This window comes from Corvus moneduloides, chromosome 21, assembly GCF_009650955.1.
Source record: "Corvus moneduloides isolate bCorMon1 chromosome 21, bCorMon1.pri, whole genome shotgun sequence".
NCBI classification, from domain to species: Eukaryota; Metazoa; Chordata; class Aves; order Passeriformes; family Corvidae; genus Corvus; species Corvus moneduloides.
This window is the reverse complement of record NC_045496.1, coordinates 9067587-9092344: the sequence shown is the minus strand read 5'-3', so window position 1 is coordinate 9092344 and position 24758 is coordinate 9067587. Positions and strand designations below refer to the sequence as shown.

Below are 24758 nucleotides of genomic sequence, written 5' to 3'. Positions count from 1 at the left end.
CGCCTGAAATTTCCTCCCCGTTTGCAAATGTTGGCACAAGTGTCCTTTTGCAGGCTCCTCACTAAGGTGTTGATAAAACCTCTCTCATCTCATTATTGCTTCCTGGATTTCAGGGAACTTTATGCCCATGGTGTTCCATGACTGGCTTTCATTTAAAATTTAAAATTTTAAAGCCCTTTTTATTTTTTGGGTAATTGAAGCTGCATTTTTCGAACCATTTCCAAAGACTCCCAGCAGTACAGGATGGACCTGGGCCAGCTCTGCTCACTCCATATGGATGTGGAAAGCTGGGAATGGAAATCCAGGCAGGTGGGAAGGACCCTCATTCCCTCCTCTGTCTCTCCCCACACTCAGCTGAAGCTGCAGGAGGTCAGAGAATCATGGAATGTGCTGAGCTGGAAGGGACCCACCAGGATCATCCAGTTCAGCCCCGGCCCTGCACAGACCCCCCAACAGCCCCACCCTGGGCATCCCTGGCAGCGCTGTCCAAACGCTCCTGGAGCTCTGGCAGCCTCGGGGCCGTGCCCATTCCCTGGGGAGCCTGGGCAGTGCCCAGCACCCTCTGGGGGAAGAACCTTTCCCTGCTCTCAGCCTGAGCCTGCCCTGGCCCAGCTCCAGCCGCTCCCTGGGTGCTGTCCCTGGCCCAGGAGCAGAGATCGGAGCTGCCCCAGAGTGCAAAGCACCTGGAATCCAGGATTATCCAGCTGGAATTTTCCTTGTATCTGTTGCCCCTTGTCTGTCTCTGTGCACCTCTGAGTAAAGCTTGGCACCATCTCCTCTTTATGGTTCCTGGAATCATAAAACTGAAGTTACAGGAGACTTTCTTGTGGCATCTGTGCTGCTGCAGCCTCCGAGAACCTCCTGTGCTGCGCTAAACGAGGTGATTAATCCCCACCTTTCGAGGTTTGATTCTTGTCCTCATCTTTTCTTTAGAGAGAGATGTTTGCCTTCTGCTGCTTGGTTTTTCTTGGTAGTGTAGGTGGGCTTTGCCCTTTTTTTGGCTTTTTTTTTTTTTCTTTTAACGTTTCACTCTTGCTGTTGCTTGTTGGCCTCCAGATCCAAACTTAAAATGCCAAAGGCAGCGTTTGCTGGAGCTTCAAGTCCTCAAAACTTGCTGTGGAAATTGAAGCCTCCAGCTCTGCTCCTTCTGCCCTTTGTTTCATCATAGGTGATAAATTTTCCCATCAAAAGCTTCCCAGCCTGGGATATGTGAAGGAAAAGGAACCAGAACAGGCTCTTCCATAATTACAGGGCTATAAAGGCATAATAAAAATAAATGTGGTAACAGGAGACACAACACCTCTGAATGTGAGCCCTCAGAGTCAGCGCTTCTGTTGGGTAGAAAGGTATTTTTATCATCAGAGGCTGCCACAGAAAATTACACCCCACACCCAAAAGTCTCCATCTCTTGCAAGTACAGAAGTCCCAAAACATCTTTGCAATTAAATTTGACCTTTAAAAATATCAGATCCAGGGCTTTCCTATGAAATTCCTTTACAGAGATGATGAGAATATTATTTAATGCTCCTGCCCCCACCCAGGAGTACAGGTGCAGCTCTTGAGGCTGCACACAGCTCATGGACACACAGAAATAATGGTGAAAAACTGGCCCTGGCTCCTGTTTGCCACTGCACTGGGATTTTCTTCAGCCAGGAGGCCCTCGGTGCTGTGAAAAAAGGAACAAAAAGTTCCCCACATGAAGAGCTCTGCCCACCAAGGGCTCGTGGATCGATTGAATCTCTTTTCCTGTTTCCAGATTTCGCAGAGTTTGTTTTTCTGGGGCTGTTCCTCACCGAGATGTCTCTGAAGATGTACGGCCTGGGGCCAAGGAACTACTTCCACTCTTCATTCAACTGCTTCGACTTTGGGGTGAGTAACCTTCAGCTGGGTGGATGAATCATGGGATGGTTTGGGCTGGAAGGGACCTCAAAATCATCTCGTTCCCACCCCCTGCCATGGGCAGGGACACCTTCCACTGTCCCAGCTTGCTCCAACCTGGCCTTGGTCACTTCCAGGGATCCAGGGGCAGCCACAGCTGCTCTGGGAATTCCATTCCAACCCCTCCCCACCCCCACAGGGAAGAATTCCTTCCCAATATCCCGTCTAACCCTGCTCTCTGCCAGTGGGAAGCCTCTGTCCTGTGACTCCCTGTCCTTGAAAAACCTCCCAGTGGAAAGCAGGTGTCTCTCCCGTTATTCAGGAGCCGGGCGTTTAAGGATGAGTATGGAAATCCACGGGAAGTGGTGCTGGGAGTGTCTCCTGCGGGGAGCAGTCCCTGTATAAATTAGCAGCAGCGAAATGCATTAAGCTTCCCTCGTTATCATCCTTTTGGAAGGGATGTGACAGCTGGGGGATTTCATTTCCTCCAGCCCCAGGGTGTTCGCAGCATCAGCACCCCTGAGTGCTCTGATTGCCGGGAGATTCTCTCCCTCCCATTTCAATGAGCTGATTGAAAGACAAAAAAAAAATCAACCCCCACACATCTTCCTGCTCATGTCCCCTGTCACGCACTGAGCAGCCTTCACCCTGAATCACACAGGCAGCGCTTCTCAGACAGCACCGGGAGCAGAAGAGTGAACACCTGATGAGGTGACAGCAGGGCAATAATTCAAATCCTTTCAGTGCAGGAGTCCAGGCTCAAACTGCAGCTCTGGTGTGAGCAGCGGGGCTGGGTTTGGCTGTGCCTGACAAAGAGCCTCGCGTGTGGATGTTAATTTATTCATTAAAAGCTATTAGCTCTAATCTGTGCTCGCAGAGGAGAACTCGGCCTCTCTTATCTCTAGCGTGGGTTGAGCAGGACTCGGGCTGTTGTAACAATCCAGATATGTAGCTTTAGATGCAGCCACGGCAAAGGAGAGTGGGGCAGGGCATTGTGCTCCTCACCCAGCCCTGCTCTGACATCCTCTGTTGTTTCTGGTTTTTATCTGCCAAAAGGAGCAACTCTCTTCCTCACGGAGCAAAATTCCTGTGCTCCCACGGGGAGGAGGAGGTGTTGTCACCTTCAGCGAGTGACCCTCCTAAATCCAAGGCTCTGAGCAGAGCCAATTCATTCTCTTTTAGGCTGTGACAGCAGCAAAGCTCAGAGTAAACAGAGGTTAAATCACCCACCCCTGCCTGACAGCCCGGTGTTGCACGAGGCTGTCCCAAGTGTGGGACTCTCCAGGGTGTCCTGGCAGCTGTGGTGGCTCAGGGGGTTGGCATGGGTTGTCCTGCACAGCCCAGGGACAATGCCCAGACTGTCCACAAATTGTCCATTCGTGGTGTCGCTGCCTTGTGACTGACGTGAGGTTGATACCCTGCACTGGCTGGGCTCTGAGCTGCCCCCCAGGCTGGCTGCCAGTTTCCTTGGATCCCTCAATCCAGGGTGCTCCTTCCACAACAGGAGCTTGTCAGGGACAGGTGATTTAGGAGCTTGCACAGAGCAGAAGCTGAACCTACGAGGTCTCTGAGCTCTGTGGGGTGTGCAGCACTGGCAGCGAGCTTTGCCGAGGGTTTCCCAGGAGGGAAAGCTGTTGTTGATCTGTTGCTAATTCTTCCTCCTTCAGAGAATCCATAGGGATCCTCCTTCTGCCTGTGTTTTTTCCTCCCTCACCCACCTTCCAGCCCCCAGAATGAGTTTAGCACTGGAACATCACAGAGGGCTGTGCCCAGTTTTGTCTGACAAACCATCGAGATGCAAAGGGTGAAACAACAAATCAGAGCAACATCAGCCCGGGGAGCACCAGCCCGGCGGGGTCTGGTGTGAAACAGGCTCCCAGGAGGGCCTGCTGAGGAAAATTAATTACCAGTGGGATGTGGAGGGGCTGAGGAAAGGTTTGTGCTGGTTCATGAGGGATTCCCAGTGGTGGGAGAGAAGTTTTAGTTCCTCCTTCTTCAGATGGGAGACAGGGGAATCATCAACTGTTGGGGATCTCCCTTTCCCTCTGTATTTTCTGGAAGCTCAGGGCACAGCGTGTGTTGCAGGGCAGTCAAGCAGTGCTGGAATTTTCAAAGACATCCAAGCTCCTGTCCATGAAAGGAGCTCCCAGCCCTGCTCCCCCCATTAATGTTCCACAAACCAGCTCGGCTCTGGTGACAGCCAGTTCAAAACTGGTTTTCATGGTGGGGCCCACGGGCAGTGGGAGCTCAGGAATGTTGGGTAAATGTGAATTATAGCAGCAACTGGCAGGGAAATGCCTGTTTGATCCTATTAACTCTGCAGAAAACTGTGTGGGCTTAATTGTCCTTCCCAGCTGTGCTTAACCCATCTCTGCTTGTCCTTTTCCTAATAAAGGATTTCTGAGGAGATTTTTTCCTTGCTTGAGGTGAATCCTCTGCCATCCTTAAACCAACGAGCCAAACCAAAACTTTAAAAACCCACCTTGATTCAGGACAGTTTTTTCAGTGCCCCGAGGCTGAGGGCCAGGCAGGTGATGGGATGTGTGTGCCAGAGGTTTTGCAGGATCTCATCATAATTATTGCTTTGATTGCTCTCCTAAAGACTCTCAGGTGCCAGAAGGTTCTGGTAGAACTTACGCAGAGCTGCTGGAGATGAGGAGTTTTAGTCCTTCTGATAGGGAGGGGAGGATGGGGCAATGCCCCCCTGCACCTCTGCATGGGATGGGAAAATGAACTGTTGGCATTTGCAGTTGAGCCGGTGTTAAAAAATATGATTAAAAATTACAGTGTCCTTCAAAAAAAGGTATTTTAAGGTAGAGAAGAAAGCAACAAGTTCCTATCTGTGTAAAAATCACTGGGTGTTCTCCTCCTGGCTATGGCCAGACTGGGATGGAGAAAATTGGGATGAAGTTTTCCACTTCTTCTGGCTAATTTAGGATTCTCCTGAAATTTTTATAAGAAACAGCTCGAGCTGCGAGTCCTGAGCTCTCCTGAGCCTCTCTGGAAGCCTCACAGGGAGCTCAGCAGCAGTTCTGCCCTCTGTAAAGTGGTCTCTCCTTGCAGGTCATCGTGGGCAGCATTTTTGAGGTCATTTGGGCTGCAGTGAAGCCGGGAACCTCCTTTGGCATTAGCGTCCTGAGAGCCCTGCGCCTGCTGAGGATTTTCAAAGTGACAAAGTAAGTGCAGCTCCCTTGGCGCTCACAGCCACCTTTGAGCACCCCAGGACATCTGTGTCAGCAGCCCCAGGGCCAGGAGGAGTGCTTTCCACGCTTACCCACCACAAATTAAGCATTAAATTGCTAAAAAGTTACAAATAATCCAAACAACCAATGCTCCACCCCCCTGGAGTAGCTGGCACAAAACCCTGCCTGTGCCATCCTCCAAAGTCTGCACTGGGGGACAGGAGCAGATTAAAGCTGCAGATGCAGAATTTCCCCTTTCCTTGGCTGGGCAGTTGGGAATTTTGGGAATTCCTGAGCCTGGATTTGCATCCACAAGGAATTTTAGCAGCCCTTTCTCTCCCCAGCCTCACGTCCAGCTTTGTCCACCCTTGGTTGCTCAGTGGGCTGACAGCAGAATGTCCTTCCTTGCTTTGTCTTGAAGCTTGTTTAAAGCAAAAATCTCACTTACCACTTGTATTTTGTGGTAAAAAACCCCAAGTTTTATGTAATTCCTCAGTCCCATCAGCTCCCCACTGATCTGCTGACAATTCCTTAAGTATTTAGGCTCTGGAAAAGCCTAATTCCCTGGGGATTGCTGGGTGCTAATCCCCGGGCTGAGGAGCCACCAAATCTGATCCGTGTTCCTGCTGCCTGGGCTGGGAATGCCGGAGTTTTTCAGCCTGGAGACTCTGAGGTGGAATTTTCACTCAGGTTACCACAGCTTTTCTGTTGTTTCCATGCTCCTGCCTTGAGTTAATGTGTGCTGGCATTAGCAAAGAGCTCCTGTGCCCCTTCCAAATCCATCCAGAGCTGTTCCTGCAGGATTTCTAAGTTGTGCTGTGGAAACTGATGACAAATTCAGCTCCTGCTGCTGTTTTCCACCTTATTTTTTACACCATTGCCTCCTCAGTCCTCCCTTCTTTCCATCACTCCCCGAATTCTTGAAGTAACAGGAGGAGGAACAGCCCCTCCCTCCAAAAATACCCCAACCACCTGAAATAGATAAAGAAAATTTGAGCAAAACATTTGAAGTAACCAGGAACAAGTTTTGTAGCTCTGTGGGGCTGATTTTTACCTGCTAATTGTTTCTTGCTAATTAATATTCAGATCCCGGGTTTGTGTGTGGCACTGTGTCATTTGTTGTGCTCTGGGACAAACAGGGTGGAAACTTTAAATTCTGTAAATGTCCAGCAGAACAGGTGGGTACCAGCACCAAAAATGTCACTGGGATTTACCTTGGCGCTGATTTCATGTGGAGAACACTCCTGGCTTTGCAGTGAATTCAGAGCAGTTATCACCAGTTCTTTGTACCCAGAGCTGCTGAGATTTGCTGCTGCTGCTTGCTGTACTTTGTAAAAATGTTGGACGTTTTTGCAAGTTACGATTTTACTTTTGCCATTTTTGACCACTGATTTTAGTCAGCACAATGAATAAAGGGAGGAATCGTTTAGGTTGGAAAAGACCTTCAAGAGCATCGGGTCCAACCGTTGGGGCCAAGGCCACCACTCACCCGTGTCCCCAAGCTCCACATCTGCAGCTTTTTAAATCCCTGCAGGGACTGTGAGCCCACCACTCCCTGGGCAGCCTGGCCAGGGCTTGACAACCCTTTTAATGAAGAAATCTTTCCCAAAACCCAACCTAAACCTCCCTGGCACAATTTGAGGCCGTTCCCTCTTGTTATTGCTCGTTCCTTGGGAGATTTAACTTCACAAACCGACCCGAGGGCTCTGCCCCTTCTCAGGACAGCAAGTGCCACTCCCAAGGCACTGCTGCTGAAGTTCCCCTGCCCTAATCCAGTGGATTTTCCACCTGCCATGACAGAATTGAGTTGATTGTGTGACCAGAGCCAGCTCCCTGCAGCTCCCAAGGGGAATCCTGCATTATCCCAGTGCCTGAATGCACCGTGTCCCCAAGTGCCACCTCGATTAAATCCCTGCAGGGATGGGGACTCCCCCACTGCCCTGGGCAGCTTTTTCCAATGCCTGACCACCCTTTCCATGAAAAATATCCAACCTCAACCTCCCCTGGTGCAACTTGAGGCCATTTCCCCTTGTTCCTTTGGAAATAATTCCTGTTAGTTTCTCACCAAAGGCTCTTCCCCACTCATGTTCTCCCCTGGCTGCTCTGATCCAACGCAGGTACTGGAATTCCCTGAGGAATCTGGTGGTCTCCTTGCTGAACTCCATGAAATCCATCATCAGTTTGCTTTTCCTGCTCTTCCTGTTCATCGTGGTCTTCGCTCTGCTGGGGATGCAGCTCTTTGGAGGACAGTGAGTCTGAGGGATCTTTGTTCTGCCTGGAAGTGTCCACATCCCTGATTACAGGGCTGGTTTATAGGGAAATAATTCCCATTCTGGTGTTCTCCCTGGAGCTGAATTCTTCCCTAAGGAGGAATGGCCCCAGTTCGAAGCTCCTCCATCATCCCATGGCCCCCAGTACACCCAGAGCTGAACCAGGACTGGGGGAGGCAGCTTTTCGTCCTGGTTCTTTCCCTGATAACCAGAGTGCCACAATATTTATCCACTCGGAATATTTTCCTGCTGGAAAACACAGTTTTGGTGGATCTGATTATTCTCATTAGAAATGGCAGCTGTGGTGGATTTTGCAGCAAGAACCATCACAGTGTTATTTAAACTCCAGCATCGGTTCTGAACTGAAATAATGAAATGGTTTTGTTTGGTCTTTGATTTTCCCAGTCAATCCTGATTTTATCTCTAAAATATTAAAAAGAAATTATCTACTGAGAGGGGAATTTCAATTTGGGCTTTTACACACTTGAGGATGAAAACTTCTTGTAACGGTTCGTTCTGCAAAATCGTTGGAGATTTTGATTGTTCATTTTAATTGGGGATGGAAATGGATTTTCAAAGCACTGGAATTTTCTCTGGGAATGAAATTGAGTTTTTGCTGATGGTTTTGTTAAACACCTTCTGAGATGTTCCCAGCTGAGCTCTCCTGGGGTGTTGTAGCCAGGTGGAACAAATGGTGCTCCCTGACTTGGTTTATGGGGTGTTAAAGGCTATTCCAAGGCTGCCTGGAGCTGCTTGTCCCTCCCCAGTCCGGTTTTGTTTTCTCCCTTCTCCCCAGGTTCAATTTCCAAGATGAAACTCCAACCACCAATTTCGATACCTTCCCTGCTGCCATCCTCACAGTCTTCCAGGTAAAGCCGTGCCTCGTCCTGGGGGGCAGTGTTAGAATTGAAATTCCTGGATATTTCTTCCTGCTTAGGGAGGGCAAAGAAGTCCCCAAAAACCTGTGGAATTTAAGAAAGGAGAGGCCCTTCCTTCTTGTGTGTTTGACTTCGCTGACCAATCCACGTGTCACTAAAAATCAAATTAAAAATCAGTGCTGTGGTATGTGGTATTAAGAAAAATGAGAACAAAAGATTTATTGCCAGGGATAAAAATACTGATAAGACAGATCTTTCTGTGCTGAATTAAAATCAGTGTGTGGCCAGGCTGTGCCACATCCGTGTGTGCCCTTTGTGTTCTCCAGCCCCTGCCCACGGAGTTGCAGCTCTGGCAGATGCAGTGCTCAGATTTAAAAGCTGAATTTCACAGCTTTTTTATACTTGTCTTTTTTAAAAACAACAATTTAAAATAGTTTAAAACCATTTAAAACTGTTTAAAATAATTTAAAATTATTTAAAGTAATGTTAAAGCAATGATTTCAGGTGTTTCAGCAGAGAGTCGGGGCTGCTGCTCCTGCTCCAGGTGACCCTCACAGATCCCAGCATTTCCAGCCTTATCCTGCACAATGTGGGCTCCTCCCAGATCCAAACTTCCCCAGATCTCAGCAAGGTTTGGCTGATGTATTTCGGTGTCACGACCCAAAAAGGAGATAAAAAGGGAGGGAAGGGGAGTGATGATGAGTTCTGGATTAAGACAGGAAAAGAATCTCGTGGCAAACGTGTCCTGTGAGCTCGGCAGGGGCGGCTGCCCGGATGTGAGGCAGGTTCTGTGCTCACCTCACAGGATATTGCTCATCGTGGGGGATTAATTTTTGCGTAAGACTTTGATGCTCATCAAAGGAAGGGCTCAGAGACACATCCAGGTACTGCCACGGAGCTGGAACTGGGAGCAGCTCCGGATATGAGCCATGGGAATGTTGGTGTTGGTTGGCTGTGGGACTGGAGCTGTCCGTGGAATGCTGAGCTGGAATATTTCCTGTTAGTGCTGAGATAAACACCCTGCAACGTGGGGAGAAGGAAAACATTTGGGTTTAGGACATTTGTCTGGAATGTCAGAGGTAGGAATTAAACCCAGGAAAACCCACCAGCCCTGCACTAACTGTGGTCCTCCAGAGGCTCTTAGGTACCCTCTGCTCTCGTTCCATCCCACTCCTTCCCTGAGCTGCAAACTCCAGGTCAATGTTTCTTCTCTGTGGGGTTGGGATTCCTTTCCAAGCTTTTCTTCCATAACCTCAGCCAGGCTGAGCAGAGCAGCACCGTTCAGTGACAGCACTCAGAGTGCTGGATAAAGAAAGTTACATACACCCTGCCCACCCTGGAGCCCTTTGGAGATGCTCTGTGTAAGAAGCTTCTCAAACAATCTCTTCTGCCATCTGCTTCAGCCCGTTTTTATCCCAGCAGCCCTGGCTGGGTCATGGTCCTGTCATTGGACACCCAGGCTGTGTTTGGTCCACCCAGGATGTGTTTTGTCCCCTGCACTGGGAGCTTGGGGTTTTCCTGGGGCTCTGGGAAGTGCCCTGCACGGCACTGGTGAAACCTGGGATCTCTGCATGGCTTAGAAACGGAGAGGAGAGAGAAATTTTGCTGGGAGTGAAGTGTCAGAACGTGGATTTTGTTTCCTTCCACCTGTGTGAGAGCCCCTGGTCAAGGTGGGCAGTGGGCAGGTGACCCAGAGGGGCAGGGTCAGCCAGTCCAGCCCCAACAGCCCCACCCTGGGCATCCCTGGCAGCGCTGTCCAAACGCTCCTGGAGCTCTGGCAGCCTCGGGGCCGTGCCCATTCCCTGGGGAGCCTGGGCAGTGCCCAGCACCCTCTGGGGGAAGAACCTTTCCCTGCTCTCAGCCTGAGCCTGCCCTGGCCCAGCTCCAGCCGCTCCCTGGGTGCTGTCCCTGGCCCAGGAGCAGAGATCGGAGCTGCCCCTCGGGAGGAGCTGCAGCCCCCGGGGAGCTCTGCCCTCAGTCTGCTCCAGCTGAACAATCCCAGTGCCCTCAGCTGCTCCTCACGGGCCCCTCCAGACCCTTCCCCATCCTCCTCTGGGCACTCCCTCACAGCTTTAGATCTTTTTCTGATATTGAGACACCCAAAACTCCCCCAGCACTCGGGGTGAGGCCACCCCAGCCCTGAGCAGAGCGGGACAATCCCTCCCTCACCCATCTGGTGATGCTGGGCCTGGTGTCCTCACGTGTTCATCCATTTCCTGGGGACATTCCTGGATGGCTTCGCTCTACCTGGCTCCTCCAGCCCTCTCTTTCCTGTGAGTGACCCGTTCTCTTTGTTCCTGCTCTTGCCATGCAGATCCTGACGGGGGAAGACTGGAACGCTGTGATGTACCACGGGATCGAGTCGCAGGGCGGCGTCCACTCGGGAATGTTCTCCTCCATCTACTTCATCGTCCTCACCCTGTTTGGTAACTGTATCCTTCCATGGATGTCCTGGCTGGCACAGTCCTTCCCAGCCTCGCAGAAATGCCCAGTTTTCCCTAAATTCTCACAGCCTTATGCTTTAAAAAGCAAATTATTGCCGTGACAGCGCTTTGGGGTGAGAGCTGAAGGTAAGTTGTCCAACTTGGTGTCGCTTTTCTTACACCAACATAACTATTTTTAATTCAATTTAAAGAAATTTCATTTTAATGGTAATGTTTTTCCTTGCAAATGTTCTGTTAAGAGTTAATTTAGATTGTGGGAGAAAGAATCAAGGACAGGTCAGAGCAGGACCTTGAATATGTTCACAAAGAGTTTGTTTTTAGTCAGGGGAGGATTGAGATGGGTTTGGTGGAGATGAGTAGATGATGGTGGAGATGAGGCTTCATTCTCTTGGTGCCTTTGTCTGGGGCAGCTTAACCAGCTGTGCTCTCCCAAATGCCCCAAATTATCTCATCTCCACATAATTCTTCAAATTTAATTCTGGATCTTAAGTTTCAGGCTCTGGGAGTGTTCAATGTTCCAAGCCTTGGCACAGGAAATGTCTGGTTTTTTATTCTGAGAGATGGAAATCTCCTGAGGGTAACAAGAATCTGGGAGCTTTCATCCCCCAGATATCCCAGGGTATCTGCTGGGGAAGGAGTGGTGTGTCCCAGAGGTCCAGGGAGGCAGGAACAGAGGGACACCGGGGTGGGATTTGGGAAGGGAGGGGATATTTTATGTGTACTTTATATTTTATACACAAACAAGCAAAGCAGCTCCCTGAGGGAGCAGCTGGGTGTGATGAGGAGAGCCGGGAGAGAGCAGAGGGGCTGTGGTGGCTCTGTGCCTGTCCCAGGGGTGGCCGATGCTCTGTGACACTGCCACCATCAAGCAGCTACAGCATCACTGGTGTGAGGGCACGGCCTCAAGCTGCACCAGGGGAAGGTTAGGCTGGACATCAGGGAGAAGCTGTGCCCAGAAGCAGTGATTGGGCAGTGGGATGGGCTGCCCAGGGAGGTTTGGAGTCCCCATCCCTGGGGGTGTTAAAGAAAAGACTGGATGTGGGTCTGGGTGACAAGGGAGTGACAGGTCTAGGCTGGACTGGATCTCAAAGGGCTTTTCCAGCCTGATTGATTCTGTGATTGATTCTGTGATTGAGTGATTGATTGTGTAATTGATTCTATGATTGATTCTGTGACCAATTCTCTGATTCTACGATTGATTCTGTGACCAATTCTGTGACTGATTCTGTGATTCTGTGACTGATTCTGTGATTGCTGGCTGCAGCTGTGTGGAGCCAGAGGGAGCATCCCTAAAAAAGGAAACCCAGGAATTGTGGCAGAGACGAGGCAGCCTGGGCTGCTTTGTTTGTTCCGCTGAGCGGGATGAGAGGGCCCCAAAGTGGGATGAGAAGGCCCCAAAGCGGGATGAGAGGGCCCCAAAGCGGGATGAGAGGGCCCCAAAGCGGGATGAGAAGGCCCCAAAGCGGGATGAGAGGGCCCCAAAGTGGGATGAGAGGGCCCCAAAGTGGGATGAGAGGGCCCCAAAGTGGGATGAGAAGGCCCCAAAGCGCTGCTGCTCCACCCAGGAGCTCCCACGAGGATTTCCCGACCTCCTTGCTGGTTACAGTCCCAGCGTTCCTCTTTTCCTGGGAGTCCTATTTGGGCTGGGAGATGCAGGAAAAAGGGAGAGGTGAGTTGGGGGAAATACTGGGGCTGAAGACAGAGTTCCTGCAGAAACGGGCTGCTCCAGCTGGAGTGGAGGTGACAAAACGTGACATCGATGCCATCGGTGCCCGTGGATGGCACAGCTCCAGCCCTTTGGCTTTGCTGGAATGCTCTCCTCGGGATGAGGAGCAGAGACAGGGAAGAGCAGAGCAGGCAGTGGGAGCTGTGCCTGTCACATGAGTGTCTCCATGGGATTTATCCCATTCCTGGTGGCAGCACGGCCCTTCCAGAAGCACCAGGCTCTGGAAAACTGGGTCAGTGGAGAGCAGGGAGGCAGGGAGAGCTCTAAATCCTCCGGGCTTGGCATTTGGAAATGAGATTAAGCTGTAATCAGGCTCGACAGCACAGCTGAGGGAGGGACTTTTCACCTTAGATCCAGCGTTTTTGAGGAACAGGGCATTAATTCCCTTCCTCACCTTTAATTTCAACGGGAGTTCTCCTTTGGCCTTTGGTTTTCATTAACAGGGAAAAGCAGGGGATGTTCAGGAGGAGGAACCTGCTGCCCCTGCTGTGGATTTGGGATTTGGAGAGTGGAAACCTCATCCACCTTCTCCCTAAATCTCATCCTGGCAGGTGCAGCTGTCTTGTTTCCCTCCTGCTGCTGAGGTGATCCAGGGGTGGCTTTCCTGGCTTCTTCCAGATGTCTCCAGTGCCTTTTCCGTGCCCTTTTCCCACAGCCCCGTGCTGGTGGCACAGCTTGAGCTCCTTGGAAGCATTTGGGAAGGGAGGAGGATGTGCCAGGTGGGATTCTTTGATTCTCCCTGGATCCTGCAGGTTGGGATGAGTCTGCTGCACGTGGAGTTCTGTGAGCACAGAGAGAGAGGGAAGAATTGGCTGACAAAGATTAATAACAGCCAAAAAAAACTTAGGGAATGTCCTGGGGGGTTTTTTCACCAACTTCTAAAGTTTTCCAGCTTTAAAGAGCAGCTGTGGCTGCCCCTGGATCCCTGGCAGTGTCCAAGGCCAGGCTGGACATTGGGGCTGGGAGCAGCCTGGGGTAGTGGAAGGTGTCCCTGCCCATGGTGGAGGTGGAACAAAATGAGCTTTAAGGTCCTTCCAAATCATTTTGGGATTCTGCAATACTGAGACTTCATTTTTTCAATTGGACTTTCCGCTCTTATTTTCTTATCTCAAAGTCGGAGCCCTTTGGGATGCTGAGCCTGGGTTCCTCTGCTGGCAGGGGGTTTATTGTCACTTTGGGAGCTTTGCTGTTTGGTGAGGCCACTTGTAAGAGTTTGGGGATGCTGGATCAAACCTCGTTGGAGAACTGGGATGGGCGATTTGGGGTCAGCTGGCAAAACCTGCCCTTTTTAAACCTGAGGGACTCACTTCTCCTCCCAGAGCTGCTCAGGGCTCTGGGATTATTCCTTTTCCTGAGGAAGGAAGGTGGGATGCTGCTGGATTCACTGCACTTGGCTCTTGGAATCCATTTTTGGTTCTTTGAATCCATCTGCTTTTTCAAGGGATCACAGCAAGGAAAAGTTTGTTTTGCTAAGTGGGAAGTGCCTCATGTTACGTTTCCATTTCCAGAGAGTCTGTGTGGAACCAGAAATGGTTTAATGAAAGTTTTATGATCAAAGTAACAACAGGATTTGGTCCATTTTCCAGGAAATTACACCATGCCTGTGTTCACTGTTACCACTTAATTGATAAATTGAGGCATCTGTTGAGGCCAAAAAAAAAGGAAAAAAACTCCAAGAAAAACTGCAGAGGAGCCTGAAGGGAAAAGCAGGAACTGCCTGGAGGATGCTGCTCTTCCCTGCCTCTCAATGCCAGGCAGGAACTGATTCCTGGCTCCAGGCACTGCTCATCCAGGTTACACAGCCTGAGCCAGAGCCTGGAGTTTGGGAGAAACCTGGGAATCCCCCGGCTCTGCAGAAAGGACTGAGGGACCTTTTTTGGGGCAGAAACTCCCAAATCTGCCAGACTGTGTCTGCTTGGAAATGGATCAAGCCGGGCTGATCTGATAAAAAGGAATTAATTCAATTTCCAGGGGTTATTTGTGATGCATGAGCCACTTCCAGCATTTGTGTGGGAGGCAGGGGCAGGGAGACAGTTTTATTGCTGAGACATTTATTCTCAGAGGAGGAGGCTTGGAAGTGTTTCCAGCGTGTTGGAAGCACCCCAGAGGAAGAAACCCAAACACCCAGCACAGACCGAGCCCAGGGGTGCCCTCAGCCCCCCACCCTCAAAGGAAAGGGGGAATTAATGTCTTTGGAATGGAAAAATCTGGCTCTTTGTGGGAGGGGTGATGATTCCAGCACCATTTTCTCCTGTTCTGCATCCACTGGGTTCACTGGGATCGAGATGCTCCCCCAGCCACTCCTTGCTGTCCTGCTGGGATAGGGGAAGGAGCAGGGGATGGGAGTCACATTCCAAACCTCTCTCTGTCCCAGAGGAATCATCCTGCGATGGAAAAAACCTCCATGACATGGAGCAATGCTGGCTCCTGGCTGGAGAAATCCCAGGGCTGTGCATCCTGTGCTCTGCAGGGCTTGGAGACAGTGAGGATGCAGAAACATCCAAAGGGATGAATCCAGCTCCTGCTTCCTGCAGGCTCCAGATCCGATGGGCATCCAGGCTCTGGAGACACTCCCTCAGTGGGAATTCGAGCTGGGAATGTCTGGTGCTGAAGTCTGGGCTGGATTCTGTTTGGAGAGGGAAAGCAGAGGGGCTTTGAGCCGCTGGTTTGGGCCAGCTTTGGTCCTTTGGGAAATCTCCTGATCCGTGAAAGTGGGACAAGGCTCTGGAGCACCCGAGGCAGGGTGGAGCTGCAGGGACACCGGGATTTCTGTCCGGGAGAGGGGGATCAGCCCTGCACCACTCCAGGCTCCTCTGCCTGGCAGCAACTCCCCGGTGCTCCTCCAGAGAGCCCTCGAAGGAATGGGAAACGACGGGAAGGGCCCGGAGGCCGTGGATGCCCAAAATTTCCCTGCAGGCTGACAGCACCCTGGGAGCTCAGGCCTGGCTGTTCCTGCTCTCCCAGGAGGGATTTCCTGCTCTCCCAGGAGGGATTTCTGGCTCCTCCCTCTCACCATGCTCACCCCAGTCCTGCCCTCACCCTCCCACCCCACAGCCCAAGGCAGGGGAACAGAAAATCCCAGACTGGTTTGGGTTGGAAGGGACCTTAAAGCCCTTCCCATCCCACCCCCTGCCATGGGCAGGGACACCTCCCACTGTCCCAGGCTGCTCCAAGCCCCAATGTCCAGCCTGGCCTTGGGCACTGCCAGGGATCCAGGGGCAGCCCCAGCTGCTCTGGGCACCCTGTGCCAGGGCCTGCCCACCCTCCCAGGGAACAATTCCTTCCCAATCTCCCATCCAGCCCTGCCCTCTGGCAGTGGGAAGCCATTCCCTGTGTCCTGTCCCTCCATCCCTTGTCCCCAGTCCCTCTCCAGCTCTTCTGGAGCCTCCTGCAAATACCTGGATTAATTTCCTAAAACTCCTGCAGTGCTTTCACTGGGTTTATGGACCATTCCCATGCACATTCCCATTTGGAGGAGCAAACAGAGCTCTGGAATGAGCAGCTCTGCTGTCCCCAGGTGATGTGCAAGAGCCAAATGCATTTTCTCCTTGGGAGAGTGGTTTTGCCGTGGTTTTGCTTTGCTTGCCCTCCTTCCCTGTGCAAAGGCAGCTGATTTATGGCTGCTCTGGGGCCGTTTTGCAGCCACGGGGCTGGAATAACAACAATAAAATCAGCAATAGCTGAAATCATTAAGTGGAAAAATGAAAGTTAAATAGGAATAAATAATTCCAGGCCGGGGTTATGTCTCAGTGAGCAAATGCAGAGCTCTGCGAGAGTCCTAAGCTGGTGTGGGCACTGCCCTGGTTTAGCTGGGCTCTGTGCAGTTTAGGCCAGGCTTAGGGGCTGTTTTATCAGCAGAGCTCATTAGCAGGGCTGGGTGTGCTGCTCTGGGGCTCGGGATGTCTGGGGTGGCCTCACTGTCATCCTGACTCCAGTGGGATAAGCCAGGATCGTTGCCTCCCAGCAGCAGTGACCTGAGCTCCATTCTTCACACACTCCACGCCTTTATGCAGCTCTGTGCATATAAATATGCAAATACTGGCTTAAAATGACCAATTTCCTGCAGCTCCACCGGGTGTCCTTTTAAACAAGAGGGGAAAATGAGGGTGAAATCTGCATTTCTGGGCTGGAGGGATGGAAAACCAGGGCCTGTGGTGTCTGTGTGACACCAGGTGGACCCACATTGCTCCTCTGGTGGGGTGAAACCCCTCTGGCCCTGTTCCTTCTCCAGGGAAGGACAAATGTGTGTCCAGCCCCTGCAGAGGTGGCTGAGTTGGGAATGGTGGCAAAGCTTCCAGGGGTCAATCCATAAAACACCGAGGGGGAAAAGAGGGGCAGCAGGAGGGGAATAATTGCTGCCTGTGCTGTGTGAGGAGTTTTTCCTGAGCTGCTCCCACAGATACTCTGCTGAATGTCTTCTTGGCCATCGCTGTTGACAACCTGGCCAACGCCCAGGAGCTGACCAAGGTAGGTGGGAGATCCCTGTGTGCATTGAAATTGCTGCTGTTTAGGGCAGACAGAAAACTTTCCAGCCTCAGGACCGGAACATTTCAACTCTCCCCACTTCTGGATGCTAATTTGGGATTTTTTTATGTGGCATTTTGGCCATTTCTGGGCTTTGTGACCTGCAAGGGAAGTTACCAGAGCTGGGACTGTATTGAAGTGCAGCTCGATCATCCTGTGGCTGTTACAGAGCTCACCAGTGCTTAGGAGTGACTCATTTTTGGGGGAAAACAACCAAAGAATCACCACCTTTGCTTCCAATCTATAAAAAAGCTCAGCTGCTGCACCCAAGGCACAGGTGACACCCTGAGGTTTCCCCTGCTCTGGTGACCAGTTTGCCCCGCAGAGAGGCACCTGGGGGTTTATTCCCCTGCAGGTTGCAGTGAATATTTTGTATTTAATGTTTTGTATTTACTTTGGTTTATCAGCGTGGGCATTGCTCATCTCCCGTTTGCTGTTTCCAAGAGCACAGGAGAAGCAATTAACAGGATTTTTGGCTGATTGGAAGCTCAGACAGAAGCAAATTCAGGTGTTGTGGTGCTGTTTTTGCACCTCTGGTGAGCAGTTTGCACTGCAGAGAGGCACCTGGAGGTTTATCCCCCTTCAGGTTTCTTTATTTCAGGTTGCAGGGAGTATTTTGGTTTTGTGTGCTTCACCTTGCTGAGGTCAGTGATGGATTCAAGAATTAAAATTTTTCCAATCAGCTCCAGGCCAAACAGTTTGTGAGCACTCTGGGGAGAGGTTGGGATATTCCTGCCTCTCCCCAGGTGTGAGGGGATCCAGAGGCAGAAAGCCAGGTCCTGGCAGGGCATGGGGATGGATTCCTGGATGGGAATGGCCCCGATGTGACTCTGCTGGATGCAGAGAGCTGGATGTGCACACAGATTTCTGTTGGAGTCTCCCCTCTGGAGAATATTTACATTGGAGCATTCTCCAGGGAGAACAGCTCTCAGCCTCGGGGTTGTGCAGGAGCACTGCAAGTGCTGCACTTGGATTATTGCACAGTTTGGATTTCTTGGCGTGCTCAGATGGATTTATGAGGAGAATTAGGGGAGGGGTTTTTGCATATTTTTAGCTTTTCTCACCCATTCCTGTGCTGCTGCCATCAGCACCAGTCCCAGTGACCTGCTGGGGGCAAAAGCAGCAGCGGCCCCGTTGTGCTGGTTGTGTTTTTATAACTTTAATTTCTTTACTCCTTCCGGTGGCAGAGCTCTCTGCCCACGTGCTGGGGCAGCAGCGGGCAAGGGTGGTTTCTCCTTTTAGGGAAAGGTGCAGTAATTCACTTCTCTGGATTCCTGAAAGTGTCCAAGGCTGTGTTGGATGGAGTTGGAGCAGCCTGGGACAGTGGAAGGTGTCCCTGCCCATGGCAGGGGTGGCATTGGAGGGGCTTTAAGGTCCTTCCAACCCAAATAATTCCATGGCATTGTTCAAAAAAATGTTAAAAAAAAAAAAAAAAGATTTGGTGCTCAGGGTTAGTGCTGAGGTTTGGGGGTGAACCTGGCACTGCTGGACTTGATCTTTTCCAGCCTTTCTGGTTCTTTAGATCCCCACTGCAGCTCCAGAGACACAGAGATTTCTCCAGGTTTCCCACACTCCTCTAGCTGCTGAAGATGAAAGCAGCCAAATTCCCAGACAAAATCCACATCCCTGTTGGGGCTGAGCTGGCCTTTGCCATCTCCCTGTTTCCTGCAGGACTGGCTCCAGCTCCCAGCTTTTCTGGAGCTGTTTCCCAACAGCCAAAATCCAGCACAGACCCTCCAAACATCCTGGTGGCTCCCAGGTGTAAAATAAATATTCCAATTCCATGTTCTGCATGCCTCCTCCCTTAAAATGCTGCTCAGGGCTGTATTTGATGGCTCTCTGTTGTTTTGGAGTTTTTCCGTTTGTGTTTTTCATGGGAAATTTTTCCCTTTCAGCAGCTCAGCTGTCTCTGTGCTTCCTAAAGCTCGCAGAAATCTCCAGCCTGGAGGCAAAGATCCTCCCAGATTTATGGGCATCCCTTGCCTGTGCTGAGAGGGGGGATGAGGCCCAGCACCATTCTTGGATAATGAAGCTCATCCTCCTTCTTTCTTAATCCTTTAAGTGCCTTCTTGTGAATATTTCAGCAGCTGACAGGGAGGGTTAGAAAAACCCGACTTTGTGGATGTTTATAAATTCTAATAGAATATTGATGGGTTCAGCAGCATTCTAAATCATAAAGCTTCTCCAGAAACTCTCTTGGGGTTTGTTTTTTTTTTTCTTGTTTTAATTTTATTTATGATCCCCCCCAAAATCATTCAAAAGAAGGGGAAAAAGGTAAAATTCGATTAGACACGTAGCTGGAGAATGAGTGGTTTCCTGCTGAGTTAATACAATCTTGCAAACCCCAAAATTGGCCTGGACATACAAGGAAGTTACTCAGGAGTTCAGTTGGTCCCAGGAGAATTTCCTGACATTTCTGCTGTAAAATTCATTGAGATCAGTGCTGAATGTAATTGGGAAAACCAGGAGCAATTGGAAGTGCCTCTGTTTAGGGCAGACAGAAAACTTTCCAGCCTCAGGACCGGAACATTTCAACTCTCCCCACTTCTGGATGCTAATTTGGGATTTTTTTATGTGGCATTTTGGCCATTTCTGGGCTTTGTGACCTGCAAGGGAAGTTACCAGAGCTGGGACTGTATTGAAGTGCAGCTCGATCATCCTGTGGCTGTTACAGAGCTCACCAGTGCTTAGGAGTGACTCATTTTTGGGGGAAAACAACCAAAGAATCACCACCTTTGCTTCCAATCTATAAAAAATTCTGCTCCCAGGCCCCTCTCTTGCTCCTCCTGTTCTGGCCTTGCACTGACTCAAACTCTGCCAACCCAACTTTTAGTGATTCCTGAGAACTCTGCTGAATCCATTGGGTTCCCTAACCTTTAGGTTTTCTTCAATATATTGTCAGGTTTTTCTTCCTGTTCACTAATTCAGAGTGGAATCTACAATTGCCCCCTAAATTTCCTTCTAAAATCTCTCTGCTGCTCATCCAAAATGTCTCAGGTGACAGAAAGCAGCTCCTGCTTTCATCCTCGTTAATCTGGAGTGTAAAACCACCACAATTGATGATTTATTTTCCTAAATCTCCTTAAGCGGGAAGTGTTTTCTCATCTCTGTGCAGTGCCAGTGATCCCTGGAAAAGCAGGATAAAAACACGTGCGAGAGATGTGTGAATTTTATAGAAATTTGTATAAAATTCTTGGGGAATGCCCAGAAATCCTGGACTGAAGGGAGTGGCCAAACCAAGAGCTGAACATCCATAAATCCCTCTCCTGCTGCTGCCCTGTGGAAAAGGCTTTAATTGTATTAATGTATTAAATGTATTAAAGCAAATTCAATGTTAATGATGGGTGGCACCAAAAATGGGTTTTACCACATGAAATTGGTTTAAATTAAAATTTAGAGCTCTAGGAAACAGAAAGGGAAAATAAACCAGGGTTGTCCTTATGGGCAAGAGCTTTATCTGTGACCCCTGTGAAACGGGGGTGAGAGTTTGAGCCAGTGTGAGCTGGAATTTTAAATATCAGGCAAAAAATTAATCAATTTCTGGAGTGATCCGCAATATCTGCGTGGAAGAAGAAATATTAAAAATATTCTAAAGCAAACACCTGCTGAGGACTGAGCTCGTTCTGAGTTAGGAATGGCTGCGTTCTGCTGCTCCTTCAGGATGGCAAATCCAGCAGAATTCCAGAGGCACCTGGGAGAATGGAGCAGAAGCCCCAGATCTGAAAGAGGCTTTAAAACCTGCACCTGGTGCTTTAGGGGCAGAGAGAGAAAAATCAGCAGCCTTTGATTTTAAGGCTGCTGGAGAGCCCTCAAAGGAAGAAATAACTTGAATATACCTGGGGGGTGAAAGGAGAACCTTAAAGGTTTTGGTTTTTTTTTATTGGGGTCTTACTCCTTTTAAAACTCGTATTTGGAGGATAACATTTGTGCTGCAGTGGGATGGGAAGAGTTAATTTTCTCCACAGGAGCTGCTGGGGGATTTGCGTGGCAAACAGGGATTTGTGCTGGAAGCGCTCAGGGATGTTTTGTTCTTGCTGAGTGGTGACCCCACAGAGTCCAGGGGGAAAGCTGGGGGGGCACGAGGATTTGGGGACACACAGCTGGGACAGCCAAGGGATATTCCAGACACTCAGAGTGACAACGTTGGGCTGTCCCAGTCCTGCTCCACGTGAGGGAGCTCTGCTGTCCTGGCGATGGCAAAAGCTGGGATGGGAAATGTGGAATGACTCCGTGGCTTTTTCTTTCCCAATTAAACTGAGTTTGTCCCAATCCATGGGCACTTTGCTGTTTTCCCACCCCACCAGGGTGACAGGACAGGTGCCCAGGGCTGAGCTGTAGGCCAGGATTAAACCAAACACCCTTGATTTGCAACAAGCTCCCAAACCTTTGAGAAATCGACTGGAAATATTGACTTTGTGTAATTGCTCAGCAGCTCTTTTATTCAGGCCTGGTTATAGACTTGCAAATATTTGCAAAGGGGGAAAAAAAAAAAAGGAGAAACTTATACGGTAACGATTTTTTAAAATCAATTTCCCATCTTTTTTTTTTTTTTTTCCTGCTGAAGGAGAAAAGGAAAACAGTTTCCAAATGAGTTCAGTTGGAGCAAATGCCAGCAAGGGCAGAGCGAGGAGCTGTTTATGCAGATGGTATTCAGGGTGGATAAATCTCTATAATTTCCTCTTCCAAAGCTGCTTCCATTATTTTAATCCTGACTCCTTCCAGCATCACCCTGGGAGAGCAGAGGCAGACCTGAGGCATTCCATGAAGTTGGGCAGAGGAGGCTGTGACTGCTCTCAGTGTGGTTTTCCCTGGATTTCTGAGGTGCTGGCATTGCCATCAGAGCTCTGTGCTTACCCTGCTGTGATTTGACTTAATTTTGGTTAAAAAATTCCAGGGAAGTTGACCCTTGATGACCATGGAAGGGGAACCAGGCTGTTTTTTTTGCTCTCATCTCAATGTTTAAGATCCTGTAGTTTGAATTTTAGTGGTGCTTTCCATGCTGGGTAGGAAGAGAGAAATCCCAGTTACAATCTTCAGGCTCTTCTGAGCCAACAGAGGTTAAAAATCCTCATGATCCAGAGAGATACAGGAAGCAGGAACATGACTTTGCTCTACAAACTACATTTAATACTGTTCCTTTTTGTCTTCTGAGTCCTCAGGGATCTGGGGCGGGTGGGAATATCTGGGGTGAAACTGATGGGAGCAGGACCAGGCTCAAATCCATCATTTTTTGTTGTTGTTTCAGAGAAGTCCCCTGGGCAGGAGGTCAGGACGGATTTAGGAGCCTGTCCCTGCCTTTCAGCAGGACATTGGCTTTGGAGGGTTATCACCCACACAGCCCTGGGATAACTGGGGGATTGTCCCACCTGGAATGGTCACATTCCTGCTCAGGTCCCTCCCTGCTCCATCAGAGTCTCTTCCCCAGTGCTGCGTGCTGAGAGGAGACCCAGGAGAGTCAAGACAGCTTTGTGAGGGGAAAAACCCTCTTGAGCAAAGCTCACCTTTCTCACCTCAGCTTGCACCAAACCTGGGGCTCCTTGCGAGAAAATCTGCCCGAAATTCAAATTCCTGTGTCCTCACAGCCCAGCAGGGACAGCCACCCACGCCTCAGGCCCTGGGGAGCTCTGCTTGTTGTTATTCCCTGATTTATTCCCTGATTTCTCTCCCTTTTGTGCCCCAGGACGAGGAGGAGATGGAAGAAGCCACCAACCAAAAGCTGGCCCTGCAGAAGGCCAAGGAAGTGGCCGAAGTGAGCCCCATGTCTGCGGCCAACATTTCCATAGCTGCGTAAGCACCCTTTGATTCCTTGGGAGAAAATCCCTGTTTTCCAGTGTCGCTGTGTGTCCGTCCAGCTGGAGCATCCCACGGGATCTGTGAGCCCTTCTGCACCACCTCTGGCACTCACAGGCCAAATACTGCAGTGCTCAGCACTTAATGAGGAGTTTAATGAAGGATTTCTTTCAGTTTGGTTCTCTTGGTAATGCCTCACCTTTGAATAATTGTATTTTAGGAGGATCTTTTTTTCTTTAAGCTGTCCCAGGATAGATTTCACCAGGTGAAGTGTTAACATCCCACTTTGGATTTTTAACGAGGAGAGGGGGGTGGGCACAGAATGAACTTATTTTTTAATGATTTTGGGTATTCAAGTGCAAGGGCATCCTTTTAAATAGCTGAAAAATGTGCTGGAATTCTCTTTCCTTGCTGTTGGAAAGAGCTGGGTTAATAAAATCATGCCTGGGAACTGGTTTGGAGGTAGGAACATCCATGTGGAATTTTCAGATGTCTGGATGAGGACAAGCACAGGCTCTGTGATACCAAAATCCTTGGAAAGCTTTGCTTTGGGGCCCAGCTTTTCCTGGATCCTGAAGGTGCAAAGATGAGGTGGAGGTGGAAATAGTTGTCCTTTGTTTGAGACATCCCTGGAGATGTCTGAATGTTGGATGGACTTGGAGCACCCTGGGATGGTGGAAGGTGTCCCTGCAGAGGTCGGGATGGGATTTCAGGTCCTTCCAACCCAACCCATTCCACGATTCTGTTCTGTGCTACCCCACAAGGATTTGCTGAAAAGGTTCCTTGAACTCTTCTGGAATTTCAACAACAGCACCAAAATTCCTGCATTTTACTGGGAGCTGCTGATGTTTCCCAGACTCCTTTTACAGGGGAGATCTCCAAGCATTAAAAAAAAAAAAAAAAAAAAGAAATTTCCTGCTTGATTTTATTGGAAAAAACCCAAAGTGGAGGCGGATCCCTGCTTGTTCCTTCACTGGAAATCTCTTTTTCCTGGGAGTTTAATCCACTTTAGCAAAGACAAAAGGCCAAGTGGAGCCAGTTTGTACCATGTGAAGGGAAAGAATATTATTAATTTGAATATTTTATTCTTCTCACCATTTTATTTTGTCGTTACTGCTGTAATCAGTTCCTATTTATGCTCTGGCTGTTTGATGGTTTTAAAGACCAATTTTTTTCCTTACAATTATTTTCTGGCCAGCCTTGAAAAGAAGTCAAATGAGGATAATTGCTTTTGCTCTTTGATGAATTTCTTGGTTCTGGTGTTCTAAAATGCAAGATGATGATGGTGCTTATTTGCTTCTGTTTTAATCAAAGCATTTTGCATTTGGGGAAGATTTCTTAGAAATCAGCAGAAAAAAAACCAACCCACTTCCGTGGAGCTGAGGTTGAAATGGCTTAAAATCACCTTTTTCCAGGATTTCTCACCAGTTTTTCAAAAGCACATGGAGAGTTCTGTGACAACAATTGGAAATGAGGGTAAAATGGTGGATTTTTGCTTATTTTGCCTCAAATTGAGTCTGCCCTGCCCCGTTTGTGCAGAAGTTCCCATGAGCACGGTGGAAAGTCAGTGGTTTCCACATCTCCTGACCCTGGTGCCCAACCACTGGGCTGTGATGTCTGCCAGGGCCACTCACAAAGCTCATGGGGCTTTGCTTTGGGGAAAAAAAGCAGCATTTAGGTGCAAAGGTTGATGCCCAAAGGGGATGAGACCCTAGAGGAAAAGGCAAGGGAGGAGTTGGGTGTTTTGGGAGATGGATGGACGGGTGGCTCGTGATCCCTGCGATTTAATGAATCCGTGTCCAAGCAGTTTGTTTTATAGATAAATCCCGGAATATTCTGAGTTGGGAGGGACCCACAGGGAACAAATCCAGCTCTCAAGTGAGCAACCCATGCAGGGATGGAATGTCCATCCATAGGGAACTCCAAAGGGGCTTGGCAACCCCTAAATCTTGGCTAGGGGGGTGGTTTGCAGCATTTATCCCTTGGATATCTCTCTCCAGTGCAGCAGGGCTGATGTTAGGGACCTTTGGGCACCCAAATCCACCCCAGCTCTTCATTTCTCCTGC

General features: G+C 49.6%; 1 protein-coding gene across 24 annotated transcripts in view; it reads left to right on the top strand.

The window, feature by feature from the left end:
* CACNA1B (calcium voltage-gated channel subunit alpha1 B) overlaps nucleotides 1-24758 on the top strand; it is a 265839-nt gene that overhangs the window by 154675 nt on the left and 86406 nt on the right. For all 24 annotated transcript variants that reach the window (XM_032130521.1, XM_032130533.1, XM_032130526.1 and 21 more), the window contains 7 exons: nucleotides 1757-1869; nucleotides 4942-5054; nucleotides 7178-7309; nucleotides 8127-8199; nucleotides 10523-10640; nucleotides 16778-16845; nucleotides 22583-22689. In XM_032130521.1, the coding sequence (XP_031986412.1) occupies nucleotides 1757-1869; nucleotides 4942-5054; nucleotides 7178-7309; nucleotides 8127-8199; nucleotides 10523-10640; nucleotides 16778-16845; nucleotides 22583-22689 (724 nt within the window). The remainder of the gene's footprint in view (nucleotides 1-1756; nucleotides 1870-4941; nucleotides 5055-7177; nucleotides 7310-8126; nucleotides 8200-10522; nucleotides 10641-16777; nucleotides 16846-22582; nucleotides 22690-24758) is intronic.